Source organism: Scatophagus argus, chromosome 16 (assembly GCF_020382885.2).
Source record: "Scatophagus argus isolate fScaArg1 chromosome 16, fScaArg1.pri, whole genome shotgun sequence".
Classification (NCBI taxonomy): Eukaryota; Metazoa; Chordata; class Actinopteri; family Scatophagidae; genus Scatophagus; species Scatophagus argus.
Genome location: NC_058508.1, coordinates 22,091,349 through 22,114,710, shown reverse-complemented (window position 1 = coordinate 22,114,710; position 23,362 = coordinate 22,091,349). Strand labels below are relative to the sequence as shown.

The 23,362-nt window shown below is 48.1% G+C and overlaps 2 protein-coding genes across 4 annotated transcripts in view; one reads left to right on the top strand and one right to left on the bottom strand.

The window, feature by feature from the left end:
• The window catches only part of doc2a (double C2-like domains, alpha), a 50,882-nt gene extending 43,562 nt beyond the window's left edge, over positions 1-7,320 (bottom strand). Inside the window, exons 1-3 of the mRNA XM_046414184.1 lie at positions 5,922-7,320; positions 5,455-5,693; positions 5,102-5,204 (exon numbers count right to left, since the gene is read on the bottom strand). The gene's annotated coding sequence lies outside the window, so the exon portion shown is untranslated. The remainder of the gene's footprint in view (positions 1-5,101; positions 5,205-5,454; positions 5,694-5,921) is intronic.
• LOC124072641 (xylosyltransferase 1-like) lies at positions 651-23,025 on the top strand. Of its 3 annotated transcripts, none has more exons than XM_046414180.1 (11): positions 651-1,119; positions 8,730-9,279; positions 10,911-11,083; positions 11,203-11,405; positions 14,439-14,519; positions 14,991-15,207; positions 15,501-15,677; positions 17,171-17,436; positions 18,656-18,851; positions 18,973-19,309; positions 20,126-23,025. In XM_046414180.1, exons 1-11 carry the CDS (start codon positions 838-840, stop codon positions 20,446-20,448), a joined length of 2,805 nt encoding a protein of 934 aa, XP_046270136.1. In that variant the 5' UTR covers positions 651-837; the 3' UTR covers positions 20,449-23,025. The 3 variants fall into 3 exon arrangements, with proteins under 3 accessions (XP_046270136.1, XP_046270135.1, XP_046270134.1); XM_046414179.1 differs by having other exon boundaries at positions 17,168-17,436; positions 20,129-23,025; XM_046414178.1 differs by having other exon boundaries at positions 652-1,119; positions 17,168-17,436.
• The last annotated feature ends 337 nt before the right edge of the window (positions 23,026-23,362 follow it).

Here is a 23,362-nt window from a genome sequence, read left to right as displayed (position 1 = left end):
TCCTCTCTATTTTTAGATGTTCATTCAATTAGATATCTGGCACTTCTCTGCAATATGCATGAAATCAGACTAATCTGGTGGAAAGTGTCTGAGGAGGCGAGCAGTGATGGAGCAGAGTCACCCAACTGCTGGAGTGTGTGTGTGTGTGTGTGTGTGTGTGTGTGTGTGTGTGTGTGTGTGTGTGTAATCACGTTCTCACTGATATAATGAAGGCTTTGTTTATCATATTGGGTTATTATCATGTTATTAATTGTGACTCCCATCAGCTCAGCACTGCTGAGATACTGACTGACTGTTAGAGTAAATAAATCTTCATCCATCCATCCAAAAACACCACCGGATTGCCACCGCATACAAACTTAACCTTTTATTATGTTTCTAAAAAAGACAGCCTGGCAGCCACATCTTTCCCCCTGTTGCTGTGTTGTATGTATTTGGACTGGCAGACTCATTTGACTTAAATTTATTTAGTTTTATGGCATTTTATCTCTGTATGTTTTAAAGTGTAGCTATTTAAAATATTATTGTTGTGATGTTTAAGGTGGTCATGAGTGCTGCCCAGGGCTGTGGGACTGCTGGCTCCGGCCCTGCTGAAAGAGAAAATAAATGTTTTCACTAAACTGTTGACTCGTTAATGGCCACATGAGGGCCTCTGTGCTTCCTCCAACCCTCTCTCCTCATTTCAAGCCTTTGCCAAATTCCCTCCTCCTCCTCTTCCTCCTCCTCCTCCTGCTCTCTGCCTGCCAGTAGCCCCTTCCAGGCCGCGGAGGGGAGCATTCATACCCCGCTGTCGGCGTTTAGCGGATGGGGCTCTCAGCCTGAGCCGGAGGGAGGAGGATGAACGGTAACCCGTGTGCCCGCAAGCTGGCCCGCCGCTCCAAGTCCGCCCTCCTGGTCGCCGCTCTGGCCGTCCTGTTGGTCCAGACTCTTATCGTTTGGAACTTCAGCAGCCTGGACTCTGCAGGCGGGGACGGAGGCGCCAGGAGCCGGGAGAAGAGAGAGGACCGAGCCGCGGGGCTCAACAAAGCCGACTGGGAGCCCCCGCGGAGGGCGCTGCAGAAGAGGGGCGACCCGCCGCCGCCGCTCGGAAAGGCGGCCGTGCGGCACAAGCTACAGGCGGTAGGTTCGAGTGAAACCGGCTCAGGATTCGTAGTAAACAGGGTTGTGTGAGTTTGATTTTACACCCGTGTTGGAAGACGAGCGCCTGTCCCCGAGGGGAAGCGCTTGGTCGCCACAGAGAAGATGCTGCTGAGAGGCTGCAGCTGCTCGCCTGTTGTTTGGGCTCGCATCAACACAGTTGGCCGCTTTTCGTCTCTAGTATGGAGAGACCAAACTTCATGTCAAAATCTTACAATTTAAGGTGTGGATTAACGTCCAGGCAAAACGAAGCTCGCTTGCCTTTCCTCGTAACTGTAGCCACTGTCGAGCTGACAGTACGCAAGCAGCATTTGAACAGTTTGGAACTTAAACACGGAATCAGTTTCTCTCACACACGCTTACTTAACACTCCATAGTGATAGCTTCAATCAGCACGGACAAAATATTGATGTTTGCTGAAGTTACTGCCGATATGTTGACATTTGTTGAACGCCGAATGAAAAAGCGACGTAGATATTGTGTTTAGTCACCGTCATTCTTGTATACACATGTATCCATTTGTCGAAAATCAAGATCAAATATAATTGTGTGTTTTGTTAACGGAATTTGGTGTGACGTTGTAGCGCCCCACTGACAATAGAGCTTCTCGCATTAAGAACGTCATTTTCGTCAATTATAATATTAAAAATCATCATGTTTTATGAATCTCTTAATCCTAAACCTAAACATCCATTGTAGATTTGCATATAAAAATAACAGTGGAATAAGTAACAGTGGGGGACAGAACTGTTGAATGTGACTCTGTGTTTGGATTTGTGATTTAAGAGTTTAATTAAAAACCTTCTCTTGGTGATATCAAGGGAGCCTGCTGACACCTTAAGGCTTAAGAAATAAGACATGTTATTAATGTGAACTGGCCCCGTCTGATGTTAGCGGGTAAAAAGACAGTGGTCATTTATAGTTACTGTGAAAACACCGCGTCTCTGCCAAGTCAAAGCTAAAACTCTTTCCCACGTCATGACTCTCTCCTGTCTTACTTCCATTAACTTCCATTAGATCTCCGACTTGAGCTCATTGTGCATCCTGGACGTGGCCTGTAGAGCTTTCACAGGTTGCGTACGTTCATGTCAGGGTAACATCTAATCTGATCGTGGGGAGATTCCACAGTGTTTTCATGTTCAGATGATAACATTATGTGTGTGTTGCTTTACCTGGTGGGATCCAGGTGTTCTTTCATGTTGTTAAGGCATGAACATACTGTACATGTTACTCAGTGAGTGAGAGAGAGAGCAGCTCTGTGCAGGCATCCATTTTTACGTCCTTTCATTACACTTAACTGGATACCCTGTGATCTTCCCCGCGTGTGTGTGTGTGTGTGTGTGTGTGTGTGTGAGAGAGAGACTGGTGATACATGCAGTTATTGGCTTTTAAAGCAGTGGAGATGCATGCCAACACTTTTTATAGAAAAGGGAGTTTTGGAGGGAGACAGAAAGAGGAGAGAAAACGGGATGAAATGAAAGTGTGGAAGGTCAGTGTGAGAGCTAAACGAGTGGTTAGAAAGATCTGAGGACTCGGCTGGGCAGGGAAACAACTGAAGTGTGTTAATTAGTCACTGAGGGCTGTTCAATCTGATGCCAGCTCTTCCTCCTTTCGCTCCAGGATTCAAATTCTTATTTGTATCCGTCATCACCCGTCCTCCTGCTCTGTTCATCCATGTAGCGTCCAATTTAGGCTATGCTGAAACATTTTAAAGGAAGCGAAATGTAAAAAGTGGCCACCTGTTGAATTCTTACTCCAAACAAGCAGGGGGCAGCATAGCACCCAAAGGTCAGCTAAAGTAACTGCTAGCTGCTGCTAACTGTGGCCACTTGCTGGAGTCAAATATGGCAGATTGTGTCCCGCTCCTTCAAAGTCCTTCACAAATCTGTGTGTGGAGGACTCAGTCCTTGGTAGGACCTGAAGGATCCTGGACGTCAGAGCAGTCGTTCGGCAGCATTCGATGACTGGACGTCCCTGAACGCACCATGCAGCTTCTGTTAGTGAGTTCACGCAGCTCGTCAGCATTCCTGCCAGCCGGTGGGACTGGACAGAGCTGGACTTCACTTTTATCTGACAGTTCAGGGGCTCAACGACTAATCAATTAATCCAGAACAATTAATCGATTAATCCTGATTGATCGACGATGAAAATAATCACCAGCTCTGATAGAAGCACATTTGTTACTTCTGTTATCAGTGAAGGTTGAACATGTTTGAAGGGGTGTGTGTGTGTGTATGTGTGTGTGAGAGAGCAGGGGGTGTGTTTATTGACAGGAAGAAGCATCCCATTTCCAATAAAAGACTGGACATCATTGGAAGGAGCTCAATAAAAAGTGCAACACCCCCCGCCTACACACTGTGTGAGGGTGTGTGAGCGTGTGTTTGTGTTACGTTCAGTGCAGTTCAGCAGCTTCCACAGTACACACATTCACATTACAGATACATTAAAGTACCAGCAGTGTTTCAGCTTTCCAGCAACCAGACTGCTGCACGTGTGTGTGTGTGTGTGTGTGTGTGTGCGCGTTGTACAGCAGTTGTGGACGGCGCCACGATTGCACAACTACCACACACACACACACACACACTGACCACATGTGTATCAGAGCCGATTCACATCCTAACAGCCAGGTCAGATCAGATTAGAGGATTGGTTTGGATCAGGTTTCTCTGATGGGATTTAAACTTTCTAATCTAGTTTAGATTGTCCAGTAATCCCAAATACCGCGTGCGTGCGTGTGTGATTGAGTGTGTGTGTGCGTGTGTGTGTGCATGCGTGTGTTGTACTTGTGTCTCTGTGAGGACCAGTTTTAGACTCTGACAGTGTTGGCCTGATGGTTTCTGGAGCTCTGAAAAAGCTCGTCCCTGCAGGGACACTGAAAGCCTCCTGTCTGATTGGGTCATGAGGTCCTCTGAGTGGATGAGACGTGTAGACGTGGACATCGTGAAGCTGATTTTGAATCGTCTTGTTCAGTTTAGTCATCACTGACTTGTTGATGACGATGACACTCAGTGTGCTCAGCAGTCAGTGAACACATCACGTCTCATGTCCTGATGTTTACTGCTCACCCTGACTGTCCTCATCCAGCAGTCCAGAGTGTGTTTGTCCAAGCGCAGCCTGTATAATCACTGTCCATCACGTTAATGGCTCGGTTACGACTGAGTCATCAGATTCTGGTTGTTTCTGTGGCTTCTGCTGCCTCTCACTGAGCTTTTAACGAGGCAGGAGGACTGATGAACAGCTGCTGATTGGTCCGGTTCGACTGTAGTATGTATGATCTCCAACACGTGGTCTTGGAAAGGGCTGGTGCAGAATGTTGTACAGTAATCCAATCAGTAAAACTCAGTAAAAAATACCCCAAAAAAAGATCTTGGATTTTTGACTCAGTGTAAAGCAAACTGAAGTTATTATTATTTATTTATTATTATTATTATACTAAATAAACAGCTTTTAAGATAGTTTGATTGTATACTTTAGATTTCATAGGACATTGTTAACATTATTTTATTTCATAGGTAGATATGTGTGTTGACGTTGAGGTTTTTCAGCTCGTTCGTGTAAATTAAAAATCGTCCTGTTTGTGTCTGGATCGAATATTAATCTCAATACACGCATTTCAGTATTTCAGATGTTCTCGTTGTTTCCTCTCATTTTGTGAAAACTCGACGTGCATTCGGTTGGACTGCAGGGTCAAACTTCTCATGTGATCCCTGCATTGTGGTCACTTCCTGTCTCTACTGGACACTAATATTCAAACCAGAAAGCTGCTTTATGTTTTCCCTCTTTTCTTTGAGATAATTCTCACTAAATCCAGCACAGACAGACTTAAATCCCTGCCGTAATCCCGGGTCGTCCTGCGGGGCCCAGGTCCTATGATAAACCCAGGTTTCGCAGCACCACCCCGTCCCTCATTACAGTCCATTTAGCTTACGTTCTGCCCATCTGGCTCTCTTTTCCTTTGTCTCACCAGCTCTGCGTCCAGCTTTGTAGGTTCTCCTGCTTTCGTCTCCGGCTTTCTTCTCGTCTTGCTGATCCTCACGAGCTCCTCAGTTTTTGGTTTTTCCCTTTGTCTTTGGATGAACAAAGAGACAAAGAAGATTCTGGCTGTCACATACAGTAAACACATGGAAATACTGAGACATTTAAGTCATGATAATAATAATTCATCTATAATATCACAGTCTACACAGTGTGTAGCTGTGCTCCTGATCCACAACCTGAACTGTGATCTGTCTCAGGTTTGAAGCCACCTGTTGGCTACAGCCGGGCTGTAAAAAGCATAAAGCGTTAACGGTGCTTCTCGTTTAGCTTGTTACCCACCTTCAGCTCCTTCAGGGCGTCCCAACGTGTTCAAAGCCCACATGATGTGGTCCCTCCAGCGAGTTCCAGGTCTACTCCAAGGTCTCCTCCCAGTTGGAGAGCCTGGTAAACCTGCAGCGGGAGGCACAGAGGAGGGCGATCCCCAAACCTTATCTGAGGCCGGGCCCAGCAGTCCACCGGGGAAAATCTCAGTCTTCAACCAGTTGATTGGTTGATGGTTGATCAGCGCTGCAGGTCATCTGCAGACAAATTAAAAAGTCGCCTCACCCTCTCGCACCTTCACTGCTATGGAGGCTCCAGGAAGTGTGCAATAAACGGGCGTCGGCCGCTCAGTCTGATTGGTTACGTGTCACAAACGGCCTGATAGCCTCAGGTCCTCCAGTGAGAGCCAAGAACCAGCCAATCGGAAGTTAGCCCTGGAGCCCAGCTGAGGAAACCCGGACAGTCATAGTGATAGACTACTTCACCTGCCACATCCACACAACAGAAGAGACCCGTCCTGCAGGGCCGACTCCGTCTGCTTTTCTGCACCACATTCGCTTCCTCCATGTTTGTTTGTCCATGTTTCCTGCGGGCAAAACAGAAAACGTCCAAATGAAGGAGATGTGAACATCGATATGCTGCAGGAGGTTTCAGGCTGTATATTCCCACAGGTATACTAAGTACACACACACACACACACACAGAGTTGTTAATTGTGAAGCTCGCTGTGAGGAGACGAACCGCCGTGTTGATCATCAGCCTGAGAACACAGCTGATCCCAGAGTTTTAAGCTGCTGGTTTGTCGTCTTCGTGTTTTCAGTGTTTCTCCAGAAAAGTCGTTTTAGCATTTTGACCTGCTCCTTTAATTGGGAAGAAATTAGGACTGAAGAGGGACCAGAAATCTGTTGGACTTTTAGGAAAACAAATGATAAATGAAGAGAAGCTCATAAATACGTGAAGGAAAATCTTTGTCACACTGACTTCAGTGCAGTGAACATGTTTATACAAAGATAAGAACTGTGACGAAAGACTGCAAAAGAGTTATTGATTGTGATGAAGTGATTAAATCAGCCGATCAGCTACAGTTAACTCGACAGCAGATGAATCACTGTCATTACCCACAGTCGCCCTCTCTGCAGCCTTCCACTCATCTCTCACGTCTGCAGACGCTGTGTTCAGTGTCGCCTCCGGGCAAACGTCACTTATCACGTGTACAGAAGAAGCCATAAACCAAAATGGAGGATTAGATCTGATCCAGAGCAGAACAGTCTGAACACGCTGAGGCTCAGATTGATCCTCATCAGGCGGAGCGTTCGCTCTGATCAACAGGCCTCAGTCTGTCTGTGTGTCCCTCCGTGTCTGTTGTCTGGCGCCTGAGGGGACACACTCTGTTGTCTCTTTATGGCCGAGCAGCAGGAGGTCTGAAGGCAGCGAACACGACTTCAATGAGAACCTGCTGAGGCCGAGAGCGAATGGACTCACACTGCAGCCGTGTCCGTGGGTGAAGAATGATGTCTTTGTCGGTCGGCGGTGGTCTTTTAGCCGAGGTCGGTGTCCCTGGAATGAAGGGGGGCTTCTGGGAAAAACCGGGGACGGATTTGTGAAGGAGAGAAATGATCACTCGAAGACATTTTACACTTCATTCTGAGAGGCAGTATCACAGTATCAGGGCTGCAACTAATGATTAGTTCATTAAGCATGTCAGGAAATGTTGAAAAATGCCCTTCAAAGTTACTGAATGTCTTTGCTGTAGCGCCACCTTCAGGACAAACGTTACAACAGCACTGAGAGAAACTCTGACCTGCATTAAGATACTGATTTCCTCTGGACTTCTACACTCAGAATGATAGCAGGAGAGCTGGAAGTATTCACTGTGACGCACACACACACACACACACACACACACACACACACATTCCTCTAAGCTGATATTACAGATGAGATAATGAAAGGTTGTCTGAGGAGCAGGTGGCAAGAGCTGATATTACTGTCTTCCCACAGGCTGTGTGTGTGTGTGTGTTGCACTCAGAAACACACTCTTTATCCCTGACAGATACAGGACGATCTGTGGGATTAAAATACCCACTGAGGTCATGTGGCTTTGCAGCTGAAACACACACACACACCTGACTGTGGGAGGTCAAAGCCAAGGCCAGAGCTGGCTGTGTGTCAGGGGTCGAAGGTCACCTGACTCAGGAAGTCGTTCACTTTCTCCCCTCTCGTCGCAGCTGTGAGTCTGACGGCTCAGCTGCACAGAGAAGCCAGAGACTGCAAGTTTTTCACAAACGCACTGAAGTAAACATGCTGCAGATCATAAATCTGCACCATTCTGGACTTTTTAAAGTTGTCATATGAAGTCGTTGAAACAGTCCTGTGCTGTGTAACTCCACCTCTAGCAGGTGGAGCTGCACTCCTTCCTTCAGCCTGAGGTGTGGTTGTGAAGGGAGGGGACCACATTGTCATTCAACACAGATATTACACGTGTTTCATGCATGTAGGCAGTTTGAATGTTTCTTTAAAGCTGGAGTTCATTTTCTCTGAAGTGGTTTGTGAAAAGCATCACTGGGAAAACACGTCTCACATGTCGTACCAGAGCTTCAGATCATCGGAACTTCACAAATAGCTTCTCTTTAAATGTGTCACATTTGGAGGTCACACATGTAACCACTCGTATGATCAGCGTTTTGATATTTTCTGGTATGGAAGGTGTGTGGACAATACACTATATATAGCTATATAGACAAAAGTATTTGCAGCTCTAACAGCTTCCACTCTTCTGTGAAGGCTTTCCACAACATGTTGGAGTGTTTCTGTGGGAATTTGTGCCCATTCATGCAGTAGAGCATTTGTGAGGTCACACACTGATGTTGGACCAAAAGGCCTGGCTCACAATCTCCGTTCCAGTTCATCCCAAAGGTGTTGGATGGGGTTGAGGTCAGGGCTCTGTGTGGGCCAGTCAAGTTCTTCCACACCAAACTCATCCAACCATGTCTTTATGGAGCTTTGCTTTGTGCACTGGGGCTCAGTCATGCTGGAATAGAAAAGGGCCTTCAACAAACTGTTGCCACAAAGCTGGAGGCATAGCATTGTCCAAAATGTCTTGGTGTGCTGAAGCATTAAGATTTCCCTTCACTGGAAGTCAGGAGCTGAGCCCAAACCCTGAGGAACAGACCCGTAGAGGGGTGTCTGGATGCTTTTGTCTACATGGTGTATGTTTAGATGTTCATGCGGTCTATAATGAAGAGGTTTGGAGGATGTCACATTTCATGCTAATTTAATCTTTTCCCTCACAGGAAGTCCATCGCACCCACCGGCCCAAAGAGAAACTTCGCCTGGACAGCAACAACAATGAGAACTCGGTCCCCAAAGACTTTGACACCATCGACAGCAACAGCAACCTGGGAGCTCGATCTCAACGCCAACGTGTGCCAGTCGCAAACACCAAACGCAAGCTGGAGAAGGCCCAAGCACAGGGCATGTTGGGAAAATCTGCTAACGAGGTCCTCAAGGTCCCTCCTGTTCAATCCAGAGGGATGGGCCACAACTACAACCGCAGCCACATCCGTAAACCCCACCCCCAGGTGCCCACCGTCTCAGCACCGGTCCTGGGGTCCAATCAGGACCCACCGTTCTACCAGGCAAAGACGTCAGCCACTCAGCTGCCGCCTGGTTCAGAGCCGAGGAAGGAGCAGCTGCAGTGTGAGATCAGCGGGAAGGAGGCCATTTCTGCGCTGTCCAGAGCCAAGAGCCGTGAGTGTCGGCAGCAGATAGTGGAGGTCTACTGCAAACACAAGGAGAGAGCGCTGATGCCCGAGAAGGTGCCTCGCTACTGCCCAGTTGAAGGTGGGTTCAGCAGGCAGAGACGAAACAGGCCAGAGAACATTATTGAGTTGTTATTAATTTAATACTCTCAGAACCAATCAGCTGCCATCTGATTGCGATTTAGCCCCTTGGGGCATCTGGTGTAGCCAGTAGGGATTACAGATCTCCAGGACAAGACCTCCTCCTCCGTCAGCGTCGACTTGTCTGACTCACAGGAAGTAGGCTGTGGGTAGGCGTTAAGCCGTCTACATGTCACTGCATTTGTACTGAACTGGTAAAGCATATTTCCAAGTGAAAGTAACCTTCACTGTATGGTTGTCCTCCTGAGGGTTTAAACGTATTAACGTTTGATTTACGGACTGATTCGTCCCGTCATGTTAACGCAGCCAGCGACTGAGCCAAATGAAAGGCTGACAGACTGAACGTCAGAAAGCGAGGGAATTGGATGAACAGATGGCTGCTTTGAAGTGGCAGGTTAGAAAGTCAAACAAGGTTTTTTTTTGTTTTCCAAATTTACCCTTTGAGAAACACTTTTAACCCGACACGTGCCAGAGCCAAGAAGAGGCATCCAGTTTGCTCCAGGTCTATTTTCAGGGACTTCGAGCATGAATGGACACAGCGAGGATGATACTCACCCAGCGTAATTACACTCTTATTAAACAAGCAGTTTGTAGTCTTATTTTTGGAGCGGCTGACTAATTATTTACTTGTAGTTGTGCTCTTGGAACGGTCCTGGGCAGTTTGAGGTTTCATTTCTGTGATTATAGCTTGCTTTGATGACACACTAGTCATTATATCTGCAGACTGAAGCAGCAGTGACACATGACTCGTCCGAGTTGACATTGGAGTTTGACTGACGTGTGCTCGTCCCTCTAAAGAGGTTTGAGGGTAAAGGCTTGGTGTTTCTGTGCTCATGCACGACATCACTCCTCCTCCTCCTCCTCCTCCTCCTCCTCCTTCAGTCTGCACAGCAGCGCTCCGCTGAGCCGCCTGATTACAGTCCTCTCTCCTCAAACTTCAATCCCAGCATGCCTCACAGCCCGGGAAGGTCACTAATTAAGCCAAGCAGGCCTCAACCCGCGCCATCTTTAGAGCGAGCGTGATGAAGGAAAAGCTTCAGGCTGTCAGAGGGTTTATAAATATCAGAGTTAGATTTAGCTCGACCAGCCTCAGACACAGAACGTTTCCAGGAAAGACCGGAAGTGTGATGGCAGGACAGCCGTGACTTCGTCTTACAACCCGCACTTAAGGCCAAGAAACATAAATCCAGGAGGGAGTGTCTCTTCTCAGACTTGTGATTACGCAACAACTAGCAATGTTATGTTCAGGAATCTCATGATTATTATTATTAAGACTTTTGTCCTGTAAAGCTCAGCAAATAGTGAATTTAATGATAATGATGAATGAAAGTGATTTTTAATTTTTCTGAGTTTCCACATGAAAGGTAAGACAATGAGAAGCAGTCCTCAGTTTTGAGAAGCTGGAACCAGAGAGTGTGGTTCAAAATGATTCGGTTTTCAAATTATTTTTCTATTTATCTGCTAATCAATAAATTGTTTCGGGCCGAGACTGCAGACACGTCAGAGTTCAGGAAAGTGCAGATAAATCAGTGCTTATGCCATGTTTGATGAGGTGACATCTTCTCTGACCAGGTAAGACTAATGTGAACGTCCAGTGGGACGAGGACCCTTCCGGTGCTGCCCAGGTCGTGCCTGCACGGATCGCCTTCGTCCTGGTCGTCCACGGACGAGCCTCACGTCAGTTCCAGCGTCTCTTCAAAGCCATTTACCACACCTCACACTACTACTACATCCATGTGGACCAGGTGAGACCACCGACGTTCAGCGCGTGCCTCTAACAAACAGAATCAGCTTTTATTTTAAATGTTAGGTCTACTCACCAAGAGCTTCTGTGTCCATATTTCCTGTTGCCTCTGCCTCTCAGAGGTCCAACTACCTCCACAGAGAGGTTCTGTCTCTAGCCAGCCAGTATCCCAACGTCCGCGTGACTCCGTGGCGGATGTCCACCATCTGGGGCGGGGCCAGCCTCTTGACTATGTACCTACGCAGCATGGAGGACCTTCTCAAAATGGCTGACTGGTCCTGGGACTTCTTCATCAACCTCAGCGCTGCAGACTACCCAATCAGGTGAGAGACTGGGACACTCACGGTAAACAGGAAGTAGAGGAGTCACCTCCTTGTAATTCATTTTACTTTATGAGAAGACTGACTCACAAAGGAAACTGCACTTTATATCTTTTATTATATTTCTGCAACGTCTGCACCACACGTATAACACGTATACACATAAGTTTTTACTCTGAATATTACTGCTCTCTGTAGCTTTAACCTACAGTGGCTCTAATGCACTGCTGTAGACTTGAAGAAACATTTCATTATGTCCATTTAATGGCTCTCACAACTAAATCTGAAGACCAGTTGTCTCCAGATTTTAAGCGAACCACGTCCAGATACGTTCACAACCGATGTATGTCCCCTATCAAAACCAGAAGACGACAGGACAGAAATGACGGCTCTCAGGCAGGCTCCTGAGCCATAACCCCTCCAGGCCAGATTTACCCATCATGTCAAGTTCCTGCTGAACATGCGCTGCATTGATCTGCTAAAGCTCTGTGTCAGCTGAGGACCACTTTAACCAGTGGACTCGCAGCCCCGTGGGCCTTGTTTGGTTTGTTTAGGGTCCTATGGATCAGGTTACGTAGCCAATAGGCCTGAACTGCATCGACTCTGGATGGATCAGAGTCGATGGCTCTGAAGCAGAGCTGCTTGGGGATTTGAGAGGATCCGAGTGGCCTGTGATCAGATGTGGTGTGCTGGTTGACTCACTGCAGCAGGAAAGAACCCAGCAAACATGTGGAGAACATGTTCACTCTGGTGTTTTGTGATTCTGTAAGCAGCTTCAGCACACTACAGACTGGACCTATCACACGTCACATTACATCTAAGACCAGTTACCTGATTGGCTATGAGCAAAGCAATACAAACAGTCAGTTCAGCTCTCACGCAGGTGGGATATTTCAGGTCAACCAGGCTCAAGGAGGCTGATTAATGAGCAGGTCAATTACTGAATTGTGTCTTCACCAACGTTAGAGCAGTGCAATACATGTGACACAGTCATGAAATACAGACAGAACCGGTTCAGGGTGAGACCACTTTTAAATCCTGATCCCAAACTTTCCCCAAAGTAAACCAACTGCAGCGGTTTGCTGTTGAGCTAACGTTAAATGTCCTTTAAATACTGACAAAATGTCTGCACACACACACACACACACACACACTGATCCATCCTCTCCCGTCCTCCCATCAGAGTGACTGTTTGAACGGCCTTCCAGCTAAAATCCATTGCAGAGCCATCAATAGCTGACATCATGGAGGCACACGGGATGAGTCAATGGGACAGAGTGTGTGTTTGTGTGTGTGTGCTATCTGACAGGAGAAGGTTATGTGAACTTTCTGAATAGAAAACAGAATCTGTTGATGTGACATGTCAAAGCTGCACTTTAAATTTAGGCAATTTAAAGGAAAAGTCCGAACATTTTAGGAAATATGAAACTTGCCAACCCTCCTGATTTTCCTGGGGATTTTTCAAAGTCCTGGAAAGGCTTCCTGTTCCTTAGTTTTGAAATAGAGAGGGAATTTTGCAAAACCTGCTGCGTTGGTTTTTTGGTCAAGCACAGAGGGGTGAATTATTCTCCATGCTGGCCCAAAAATTAAAAGAAAAATGAACAGTCTTGGCTCGAGCTGATCCCAGGGCTGCCTGGACAGGCTGTCAGCTCAAACAACCTTTAACGCTCACATTCACACCTACGGGCAGTTTAGGGTCACCAATCAACCCAACCTGCGTGTCTGGACTGTGGCACGAAGGCCCTGGCCAGCCTGAACTGTGGACCCCCAGAACCTCCTGCTTTGGTTTTGAAATCCACAAGTATTAAAGTACTCTTGCTTGATTTCCTGCTGCGAGTTGGATGAGCAGATTGACAGCAGCCTGCTGTCCGTTAGCCAAGCACAAAGACTGAAAACAGGGGAAGCAGTTGGCTCAGTCTGACCGTAACACCTACGACTACCAGCAAAGATACCGCTTAACACGTTACATCTGATTACCGCAGTGGAAGGAGACGAGACTCCAGGACGGAAAAGTTCGGTTTTAGCGCACATTAAACAAACGAGGGCGTAATGTGAGAATCAGTCAGCTTTAGAAGAGTTGCCGGGTGGATTTGGACAGAACCACAGACTGGTGTCAGTCTTCTCATCTAACCCTTTAAAGTATCCAAAGTCTAAAAGCAGAATAAATCTTGCGTGATGCACGAGCAGCTGCAGATGAAACGTGTGTGACGTCACTGCAGCCACATTTCAGTGTGTGACTTACTGATGAACACAAACATGGCCACAAACACACACATGCACGTCTGCGGTTCATCCTAACGGCTGTAATCAGACGTAATCTGAGCGGTCTGTCCGACGGCAGACCTGAGCCGAGTGCTCGCAGCTCGCACTGCATGCTGGGAGCTGCTGCAGGCCACACACTGCAGCCGGTCCAGCCGTCCCACACAGTCTCTTTAATTACCCTGAATGGAAGTTAGTTTTGCATTGTTTAAAAGAAAGACACGCGTCGTTCAGATATTTAATTGCATCCTGCTCAGACGTGGATCCATTAAAGGGAAACATCCCTGAAACAGCACTTTAAAAAAAATCACAGCTATGGGTGAAAGTGCGTGAGTTTTTCTTCCTCTTGTGGCCAGATGATGACATGTTAAGATGTTTCCAGAGGAGTTTAAAAGCACAAAATGTTTCAGCAACAGGAATCATGTAAGGAACATACGAGGCTGGGCTGAATGGACTTAGTGAAAGTTGTGGCGTCACATGGAAAGTTAAAGGATAAGATAGGCCTCTGTTAGTCCCACGCTGGGGAAATTCACAATCACCGATCACTTAAGTTGTAGAATTTGTTCTGTGAAATTTCATAATGATCCATTCAGTTGGCGTTGAGATATCCGAGTCTGGATGAAAGTAACAGACTCACTCAGCTGATATATCGGCTGAAGGACCATACTGTGAACATGTTGTCACTTGTAACGAGTCCTGAATTTTGTTAATTTTGGCCGACCCGAATACCCCCATACTGGTCTGAGCTGATGTTTGACAGCTGCTGTCTTCCTTTAGGACCAATGAACAGCTGGTGGCTTTCCTGTCCAAGTACCGCAACATGAACTTCATCAAATCTCACGGCAGAGACAACGCACGGTAAGAAGACAGTCCACCACTCACTGTGTCCTTTATTTCTTTTCCTCTGATTGATTATCTTTCAGTGGATCACTAAGCATAGTGAATTCTACTCACGCTATCATTTGTTTATTTGTGTTTGAGTTTGTATTCGGCCTAAACAACCAGAATCCTTCATTACGCATTAGCTGTAAACAGCAAGCAAACAAGTCTGCGTGTCTGAAGTCAGTTCAGCCTCTGACTGAACTCACCAGAGACTTCAGTTCTCTCTCTTCTTTTACCCTGTCATTTTCATTTTGGTTTTGTCCTCATTTGGTTTTATGTCATTTTGTTTTATCCATGAAACTTGAGTCTGTTTTTAGGTTCAAAGACACTTTGACAGTGTAGACCGGTTCAGACCGTGGCTGAATAGTGAGCTGGTACTCACTCATCTCACTGAAGCAACTGAACTGATTCAGAGAGTAATCAGCTGAACGCCGAATGTCCCCTCAGCTTTATCCGTAAACAGGGTCTGGACCGTCTCTTCTACGAGTGTGACACCCACATGTGGCGTCTCGGGGACCGCAAGATCCCAGAGGGCATTGCGGTGGACGGAGGCTCTGATTGGTTCCTGGTCAACCGGGCCTTTGTGGACTATGTGGTCAACTCCCAAGACGAGCTGGTCACCAGCATGAAGCGCTTCTATGCCTACACACTGCTGCCTGCAGAGGTAACACACACACTCAATCAGCTGTTAGCAATAACAGCTAGCAGTCCAGGGAGACCAGAAGTAGTTTGAGTTTAACTTGTTGTTTAACGTACCTGCTGTTGACGTAGTGAGCATGTTGCTCAGGCCACTTTAATTTAGCCCTAATGAGAACTGGAAAGAAATTAATGAATAAAACAATCATGTAAAACATGTTGTCCTAACTAAACTAAACAGCTTTTTAAAACATCTCAGAACAAACTAAAACAAAAAGGTTTGCTTTGTTGAGATGTGACTAACTTCGCCTCCTCCTGCAGTCGTTTTTCCACACGGTGCTGGAGAACAGCGTCCACTGTGAGTCCATGGTGGACAACAACCTGCGGCTCACCAACTGGAACCGCAAACTGGGCTGTAAATGCCAGTACAAGCACATCGTGGACTGGTGTGGCTGCTCGCCCAACGACTTCAAGCCCTCCGACCTGCCGCGCTTTCAGGTGAGAAGAAGCTTCTCCTCAAGGCTTTAAGAATACTTAAACACTGCGTCCCTTTGTGGACCTGCTTGAAAAGGTGCATCAGGTTGTGTGTAGGGCAGATGTCCAGAAACCAAGAGACCAGAATGTCTTTGTGCAGCCCCTCCTGGTCTCATCGATGATGGCTGCGGTCGTCGTGTTGGCGGCGCTCGCTCCTTCCTCCCCTCTCAGGTCGGGCAGTGACCAGAATAGCTTCGTTTCACAAATTAGCGGTGCTGTTTTTACTTCCAGCAGGCGGCCCTGAGCTCCCTGTAACGACAGACCTGAGAACAGTGTCTGTGGGCGAGCTGCTGATGGTTTCTGTAAGAAGAGCTGATCCTGGAAACAGCTGTTGGTATTTTTAGAGCTTTGCAGCGAGCTGCCGCTGAGGTTTCTAAGGTTGTCATTACCATAATGTCGGGGTTTGCCAGCGAGGACGATGGCTCGATGTTCTCTGACTGTAAGAGTTAGGGACACACACGAGCAGCATGTACAGTACAACAGAAACTGATCAATAAAAGCGTTCAGTTTCTCAGGTGTGACCGTTTGTAGGCCGTGTCTGTTTTACCTGAGAGTGAACCCAAACAGCAAACTGAAGTATTTCTGACATGTAAGCTTTTATAAACTATTGTAGACTCATTGGAAAAGTGACTTCGGGGAAGCTGTGGCCGACATTGCGCTCAATTTTCTGACATTTTCAATATCAAAGATCTGTTAATGTAAAGAAGTGAAGGATTAATCAGTAATGAAAATAATTATGCAACCCAAAAGAGAAAAGAGTTAAAACCAGGCGAGTCCTGACTGCTTCAGTCTCCTCCGCCCGACCTCCATCAGATCGTACAAAAAAGGACCTCCGGCAGGACTTCCCTCTGATCTCATGGTGGACGAGAGCGAAGTCCTCGCTGAGCCTCTAACTTGTGGTTTCTCCTGCCGACTGTGTGAGGACACAGCTTGGTTTAAATCCGTCCCGCTGCAGCCTGGCTGGTCCTCATGGTTTTCAGTGTGGTGGGGTTTCCTGCCGGAGCCCGCCGAGAGCTGCTGTGGTGGGGTCACACCCTCCTGATGACATCACAAACCACGCCCTTCCACATGACCAACGTGTGTGTGACTTGGCTGATTGGCTCATTTGTCCATGTGTGGTCCTGCAGACATGTTGGACGTAAACAGAATCGGTCATGTTCGTCAAGGTGCAGAAGGGATTCATGATGTGGGCCTGTGACTTCTTTATCTTTTGAAATGACTGGATGCTTCAGGTTTCTTTTTGCCCGAACTCGGTGGTTTCACATGTGGACAAGCAGAAGTTCAGCTGCCGGAGTTGCAATTCATTTCACTCAGTTCTCACATTTCCACAGATGGAGACTTTTGATTTGAAAATCTTCTTATCGTCTGCTGTTCATTCTTGTTTTTTGTACGGTCTTCTGTCTCTGACTACATATTGTATTGTAATTGTCCCTCCTTGTCTCTGCTGACCACAGCAGGCATCCAGACCCACCTTCTTTGCCCGGAAGTTTGAGGCCAGCGTCAGTCAGGACATCATCAACCAGCTGGACTCCTACCTGTTTGGGACGTACCCCTCGGGCACCCCGAACCTCCAGGCCTACTGGGAAAACATCTACGAGGAGGAGACGGACGGCCTGGCCAGCCTATCAGACTCCGCACTGAGCCACTACCACGCCTTCGCCCGTATGGGCCTGACCCGCGCCGCCAGCTCGCTGCAGGGCCGCCCCAGCGACAACAGCTGCAGGTACGAACACGAGCAGCAGCTGTGGCTTTAATCAGAGTGTGTGATGTGTTTGTTTAATGTGGACTCAGAGGTTTGCTTTATGAAGGAGGTCTCAGACGGGCTGCGAGGGACCCTGATGATGAGGAGGACTGCTTCCTTTCCTCTCGTCTTGAGCACCGACTCCCTGAGCTGAACAGCCAATCAGAGTGGTCTCTCTCACAGACGGGCTCCGATTCTACAAGGCCCGAGTGGTAACTAGAGCCACTTTAAGTGAGCGGACTCTTCCCACGTGGCCTTCTGTCAGCCGCCGTCTCGATTGTTAGATTATCTTTGTTATCACATAAATCGGAAGCCTCACTTGCTGTCAGTTCACTTGTTGGTTCTGGTGACGTTACTTTTCCAGCTTCTGGTTTAGTCAGAGCAAACAGGAAACAGATGTGAACTAACAAGCAGCAGCGGATCAGTTTGTCTGCAGGAGAACAAAACTCTGGGCCAGAACTGTTTGTCAGGTTGCTGAAGACATGAGGTTCAGACACGTATCGGCCCTCACCTGACCACGTGTTGGGGCTCAGAGTGAGCGAGCCGAGCGACGAGGCTGGCAGACGAAACGTCTTTCCACTCGACTCACCACCGCTGGAGTCTGCAGGTCCAAATTAAACATCAAGATAACATTAGCTTGTCCTGGAGTACAATCAGGCTACAGAGTCTGCACAGGGCGGGTTTTTCCAGCAGAGAGAGAGTGTGTGAGTGTGTGTGTGTGTGTGTGTGTGTGTGTGTGTGTGTGTGTGTGTGTGTGTGTGTGTGTGTGTGTGTGTGGGTGTGTGTGTGGGTGGAGACCCACAGGAGGTACAAGGAGGCACTTGTTGTTGCAGCTCGGGTGGGGATTGGCGGTTAGAATGGGTGGGGGCAGCATTAAGAGAGGAGTGTGTGTGTGGATGGAGGAGGAGGGGGAGGAGGGGGGAGTTAAAACAGGACCAGTCTGTTCCCTTCAGCCTGTGATTTTAGTCCACACTTTTGGAAACGTCAAACATTCACGTCAAACGAGAGGACAGTGAAATCTGTACTTCCTGTTTTACTTTGGAGGCCCTCAGACTCTTCATCACTGCACCGACGTGAGGTCTGCTGTCCTGTGCAGTGACACCCGGACAACCTGCTCCGGTTTCTGCTTCTCTGATGTGTCACTTCAGGTGATCACACACGAAGACGCGCTCTCACTGCAGGATGTGTGTGTCCCTCTCAGGTACGTGGCCATGAGCCACCCCGTGTCCGTCCACCTCTACTTCCTGTCAGACAAGTTCCAGGGCTACCTGGTGCGTCATGTGGCCACCAACCGAGCGTCCACCCAGCTGGAGAGCCTGGAGACGTGGGTGACTCCCAGAGACCACTTCACCCTGGCCAGCCCGCCCCACCCCACCAACAGGCTGCAGCATGTCCAGGTCTCTCTCACACTCACACACACACACACACACACTAACCTGAGATTTGTTTTGAGCAGTAGCTGATGATATCGCTGATAAAACCTTGAAGTCTGAACGGGTTCATCCTCTTTTCCTTCAGGTGGGGACAGACTGGGATCCGAAGGAGCGTCTCTTCAGGAACTGGGGGGGTCTCGTGGGGCCCGAGGACGAGCCGGTGGCCGTGCAGCGCTGGAGCCGGGGCCAGAGCAACCTGACGGCCACGGTGGTGTGGATCGACCCCACCAACGTCATCGCCGCCACCTACGACATCCTGGTGGACGCGTCCGCCGAGGTCACCCACTACCGGCCGCCGCTCACCCTGCCTCTGAGGCCCGGCCTGTGGACGCTGAGGGTGCTGCACCACTGGAACCCGCTGGGCCAGACCAGATTCATCGTGGCTCCACTGGAATTCCATCGACAGCAGCCTCTACAGCAAGGTGAGCAAACCCAACGCTGACCGCCATCGACTGAGAGACGTCAGGTGGGGAAGAACAGGATCTTTGATCAGGATTTAGTCAGGATCACCAGGTCATAAGGACACGCTCAGACAGGACCTTCACTGAGTCCACATGTTGTTATCACTGTGTAACATACGTGTTCAAGTCCCTGACCAGACGGTCTCTGACAGTCCACTGACTCGGAAATCCTGTCATCTTCACAAAGTCTCCTGGAAACACCTGTTGAAAAGAGCTTTACAGGGTCACACATGCACACACACACACAGCTGTCAACACCATACATGCTTATATTTATAGTGTCAGTATCCAGTCGCTGGCTCACACACGCACACACACACACACAGGGTCACCTCTGTCTGAATTAGCCTCCTCTGGGTTGAATTGTTTCACCTCCCCAGACTCCTGACAGTGAGTGTGTGTGTGTGTGTGTGTGTACTCCATGTAAAGCCTGGTGTATGAATAGACACTGAGGTTTGCTGGCTGGCGTCATAAAGCGAAGGTGGAAAGTGACGGGATGCGATCACAGTGTGTCTGTAGGCTTCCAGTCAGTTTTAGGATCTTCGTGAAACAAAAGATGATTAAAAGCCAAACAGTAATACATACTGTAGCAAAGGATAAGCATGAACACATTTCAGTGTCCAACCTGACAGCAGTGCAGAAACGTGTTGTGGTGTGAGTGACTCATATTTACCAAAGACCAACTTTTGGTCAGAAAAATCCATTTAGTCAGCTCTTTAACGTGATCTTCTCCCTCTGTCTCCTGTCCTCGCTCCTGGTCCTGGTCCTGGGATCCAGAAGACGCCCTGCGGCTGCACGGCGGCCCGGCCAGAAACTCCTACATGGAGCAGAGCTTCCACGGCCTGAACCCGGTGCTGCGGCTGCCGGTGAGCCTGGGCGCCGTGGAGGAGGCCGAGGCCAACGCCGGCCTGACGGGGGCGCCGCTGCGTCGCTGGCTGGACCGACTGCTGGAGGGCCACTGGTCAGCCGCAGACGTGTGCTCCTCGGGGCCCAGCGCCTGTCCCGTCATGCAGCGCTGCAGACTCGCCGCGTGGAGCTCGGCCAGTCCGGACCCCAAGTCTGAACTGAAGCCGCCCAGAGAGGACGGACGGATCAGGTAGCAGACGGGCAGACTGAGGGAGGACGACTGGACGGAGAAGAGAAATTAATGAAGGAAGACCGTCTGTGTCTGATATTTATTTATTTGACTGAGTGAAAGGAAACGGCGGCGGCGATGACAGGAAGAAGGAAAGAACTCTGAACATTCTCCTCCAGTCAGCTGCCCTCACGTATATGGGACTACAGAGAGAGTGTGTGTGTGTGTGTGTGTGTGTGTGTGTGTGTGTGTGTGTGTTCAGACTGAATTTAATTCAAAGTTCTCACAGATCCTAAAACCTTTTAGAAATAATCTGAGATTTAAACTTGTGGTGACGCGTTGACCTGCTCATACGAGACTGAGCTCAGATTTTAGCGTCGCGATGTGACAAACGTTTGGTCTCTTCCTGGTTTCAGGACCGTCCACAGTCCACAGTCCACAGTCCTGACTGCTGTCAGTATCAGCTTATCGTTACTGGTTTTCGGTCAGAAACATCTGTGACATCTGGTTTTGTCAGCAGTTAACGCGTCAGCTTATTAGCAAACATTTTTTCAGACGTAAATTATGAAGAAAGTGTTTTTTAATTTCTCTGTCTGCAGCACGCGTACCTGCTCACCTCCCTCCCCGTTGGCCCCTCCCACCCAGCAGCTCCGCCCTCGTCTGTCTCTCGTCCTGCAGGCGGCCTGAGACGTCCACCCGAGCTCAGAAGACACTCGCGTCCTCGGTTTTTAGGATTTCCTACTTTACACACACTTTTCATCAGCTAATTCATTCCCAGGTTTACAGAAACACTCGTGTTGTTTTTAGTGTCTGATGTGCTGATGTTTGGTCACGTTTGCTTTGAGGACAAAACCTTCAGCCTTTTTTCCTTCAGGCCTTCAAGTGCTTGTGAGGACTGATGGTAAATGTTTGTGTCAGGCAGCATTTGGGTGGCCTTCCTCCTCCTCCTCCTCCTCCTCTTTGGGTTTATTGGCCCACAGCGCTGAAGTGCTGCTGTAAAGTGAGAAGGGTGTTCAAGTCATGTGGGGCCGTCGGGTCTTTTTTAATTCAAGAAGTTCAGATGCTCAGACACGTTAACTAGCACGCTTTAAACAGAGCCAGGCTAGCTGTCTTTGTGCTAAGCTAACGGAGCAGACAGACTGGTATCGTTATGTGATGGGCTTCACTCCTCAGGGCAGCTTGACTCCACCCACACGCTGATCACATTTCCACAGTTTAATACACACTCGAACAGATTTCTGCGCTGTGGGACTTTAGTCGCCCCCTTCTGGCAGTGAGAGTAACTACACAGACGGTACAGGCCCCTCAGTGCATTCCAGCTCTGACAAACACACAGACTGCAGATTTAAAGACTTCCTGTTTAATGTCCCACACTGCAGCTCTGAATGAATCATTCCAGCTGTCAGATGATCACAAAGCAGACAGCAGTGGGCTCAGACCGAACGCTTCTGCAGCGCCTGAACGCCTCATCTTATTTATTCTAGATTTTATTGTCTATTTAATTTATTATTTGAAACTTTGAAAATTTGTTTGGTTTGTGTATTGCTGGGTTTTGCTCTCTGAAGCTGCACAGACGGCACAGCAGGATCCTGGACCACCAGCACCAGAACCTCCTGCCCCTGGGTTCAGGACTAAACAGTCCAGCTGTTTGAGTTCAGCATCAGACTGATCGCCAGGAACCAAAAAAAACGCCCTTCTGTGCTCCCCTTTACGAGATGCCCCGGTCTCGTCCTCCACCTGTAAACATGTGCAGCGTGTACACAAGTTAACTTACGTAACATGTTTACGTCAGGTAACGTTGTTACCTTAACCCACACGTGACCTGTGACTTCAGTGTTAACTCAGCATTGTGTGTGTGTGTGTGTGTTGTGTGTGTGTGTGTGTGTGTGTGTTGTGTGTGTTGTGTGTGTGTGTGTCTGTGTGGTCTGCACCAGACTTCAGGATTGGTAAACATCTTTTTCATGATTTTGTTTTCCACCAGTTCTTGGGTTTTAAAGACATTTTTTCATCACTTGCTAAAAAATTCAAACATGATTTATTATTTGAAGTACGGCTGCCCAAAGCTGTCAGAATTTGATCCGTAAATTCAGTAATTATTTCAATTTCAGTCCTGAGAAAAGTCGTGAATATTCAGAACGTTCCGGTTTGTGCAGAACGCACAGCAGACTGATGTGTGTTTTGTTGTGAATCAGTATTTGGTGCAAAGCTCGCAGATGATGTGCAGACGTTCGGTTACTCACACAGAAAAGGTGGAGCTGTGGTGCTGTGACGGAGTGACGGTGAAAACCCCAGCTGAGAGCGTTGTTTTCCGTCGGCTGATTGGTTCCTCGTCCGTGGACTGCGAACTCGTACGCTGCAGTAACAGCCCGGTGTTGTTGTTTTGCACAGTTTCTGTCTCACTGGTTGTTTTCTTGCTTTTCCCTCCTGTTGTCTCCGGGAGTCGTGCCTTAGCTGAACTCCTGCTGTAAGAAACCGACTGAAAGCATCAAAAACTGTCAAATGTCTAAAAACCAAAAAAGGAAGGAATGTTGTGAATGCCTTAGAAATGACCCGAGTGCTTTTGAAGTACAACTTTTGAAAATAAAACAAAACTCTCCCTTTATGTTGTGCAATTTATTTTACACTCAAGTATAAATGTACACTACATAGACAAAAGTATTGGAACACCTGACCGTTATACCACATTTTAAATACTTAGACATTAATATTGGGGTGGTTTTGCAGCTCTAACAGCTTCCACTCTTCTGTGAAGGCTTTCCACAACATGTTGGAGTGTTTCTGTGGGAATTTGTGCCCATTCATGCAGTAGAGCATTTGTGAGGTCACACACTGATGTTGGACCAAAAGGCCTGGCTCACAATCTCCGTTCCAGTTCATCCCAAAGGTGTTGGATGGGGTTGAGGTCAGGGCTCTGTGTGGGCCAGTCAAGTTCTTCCACA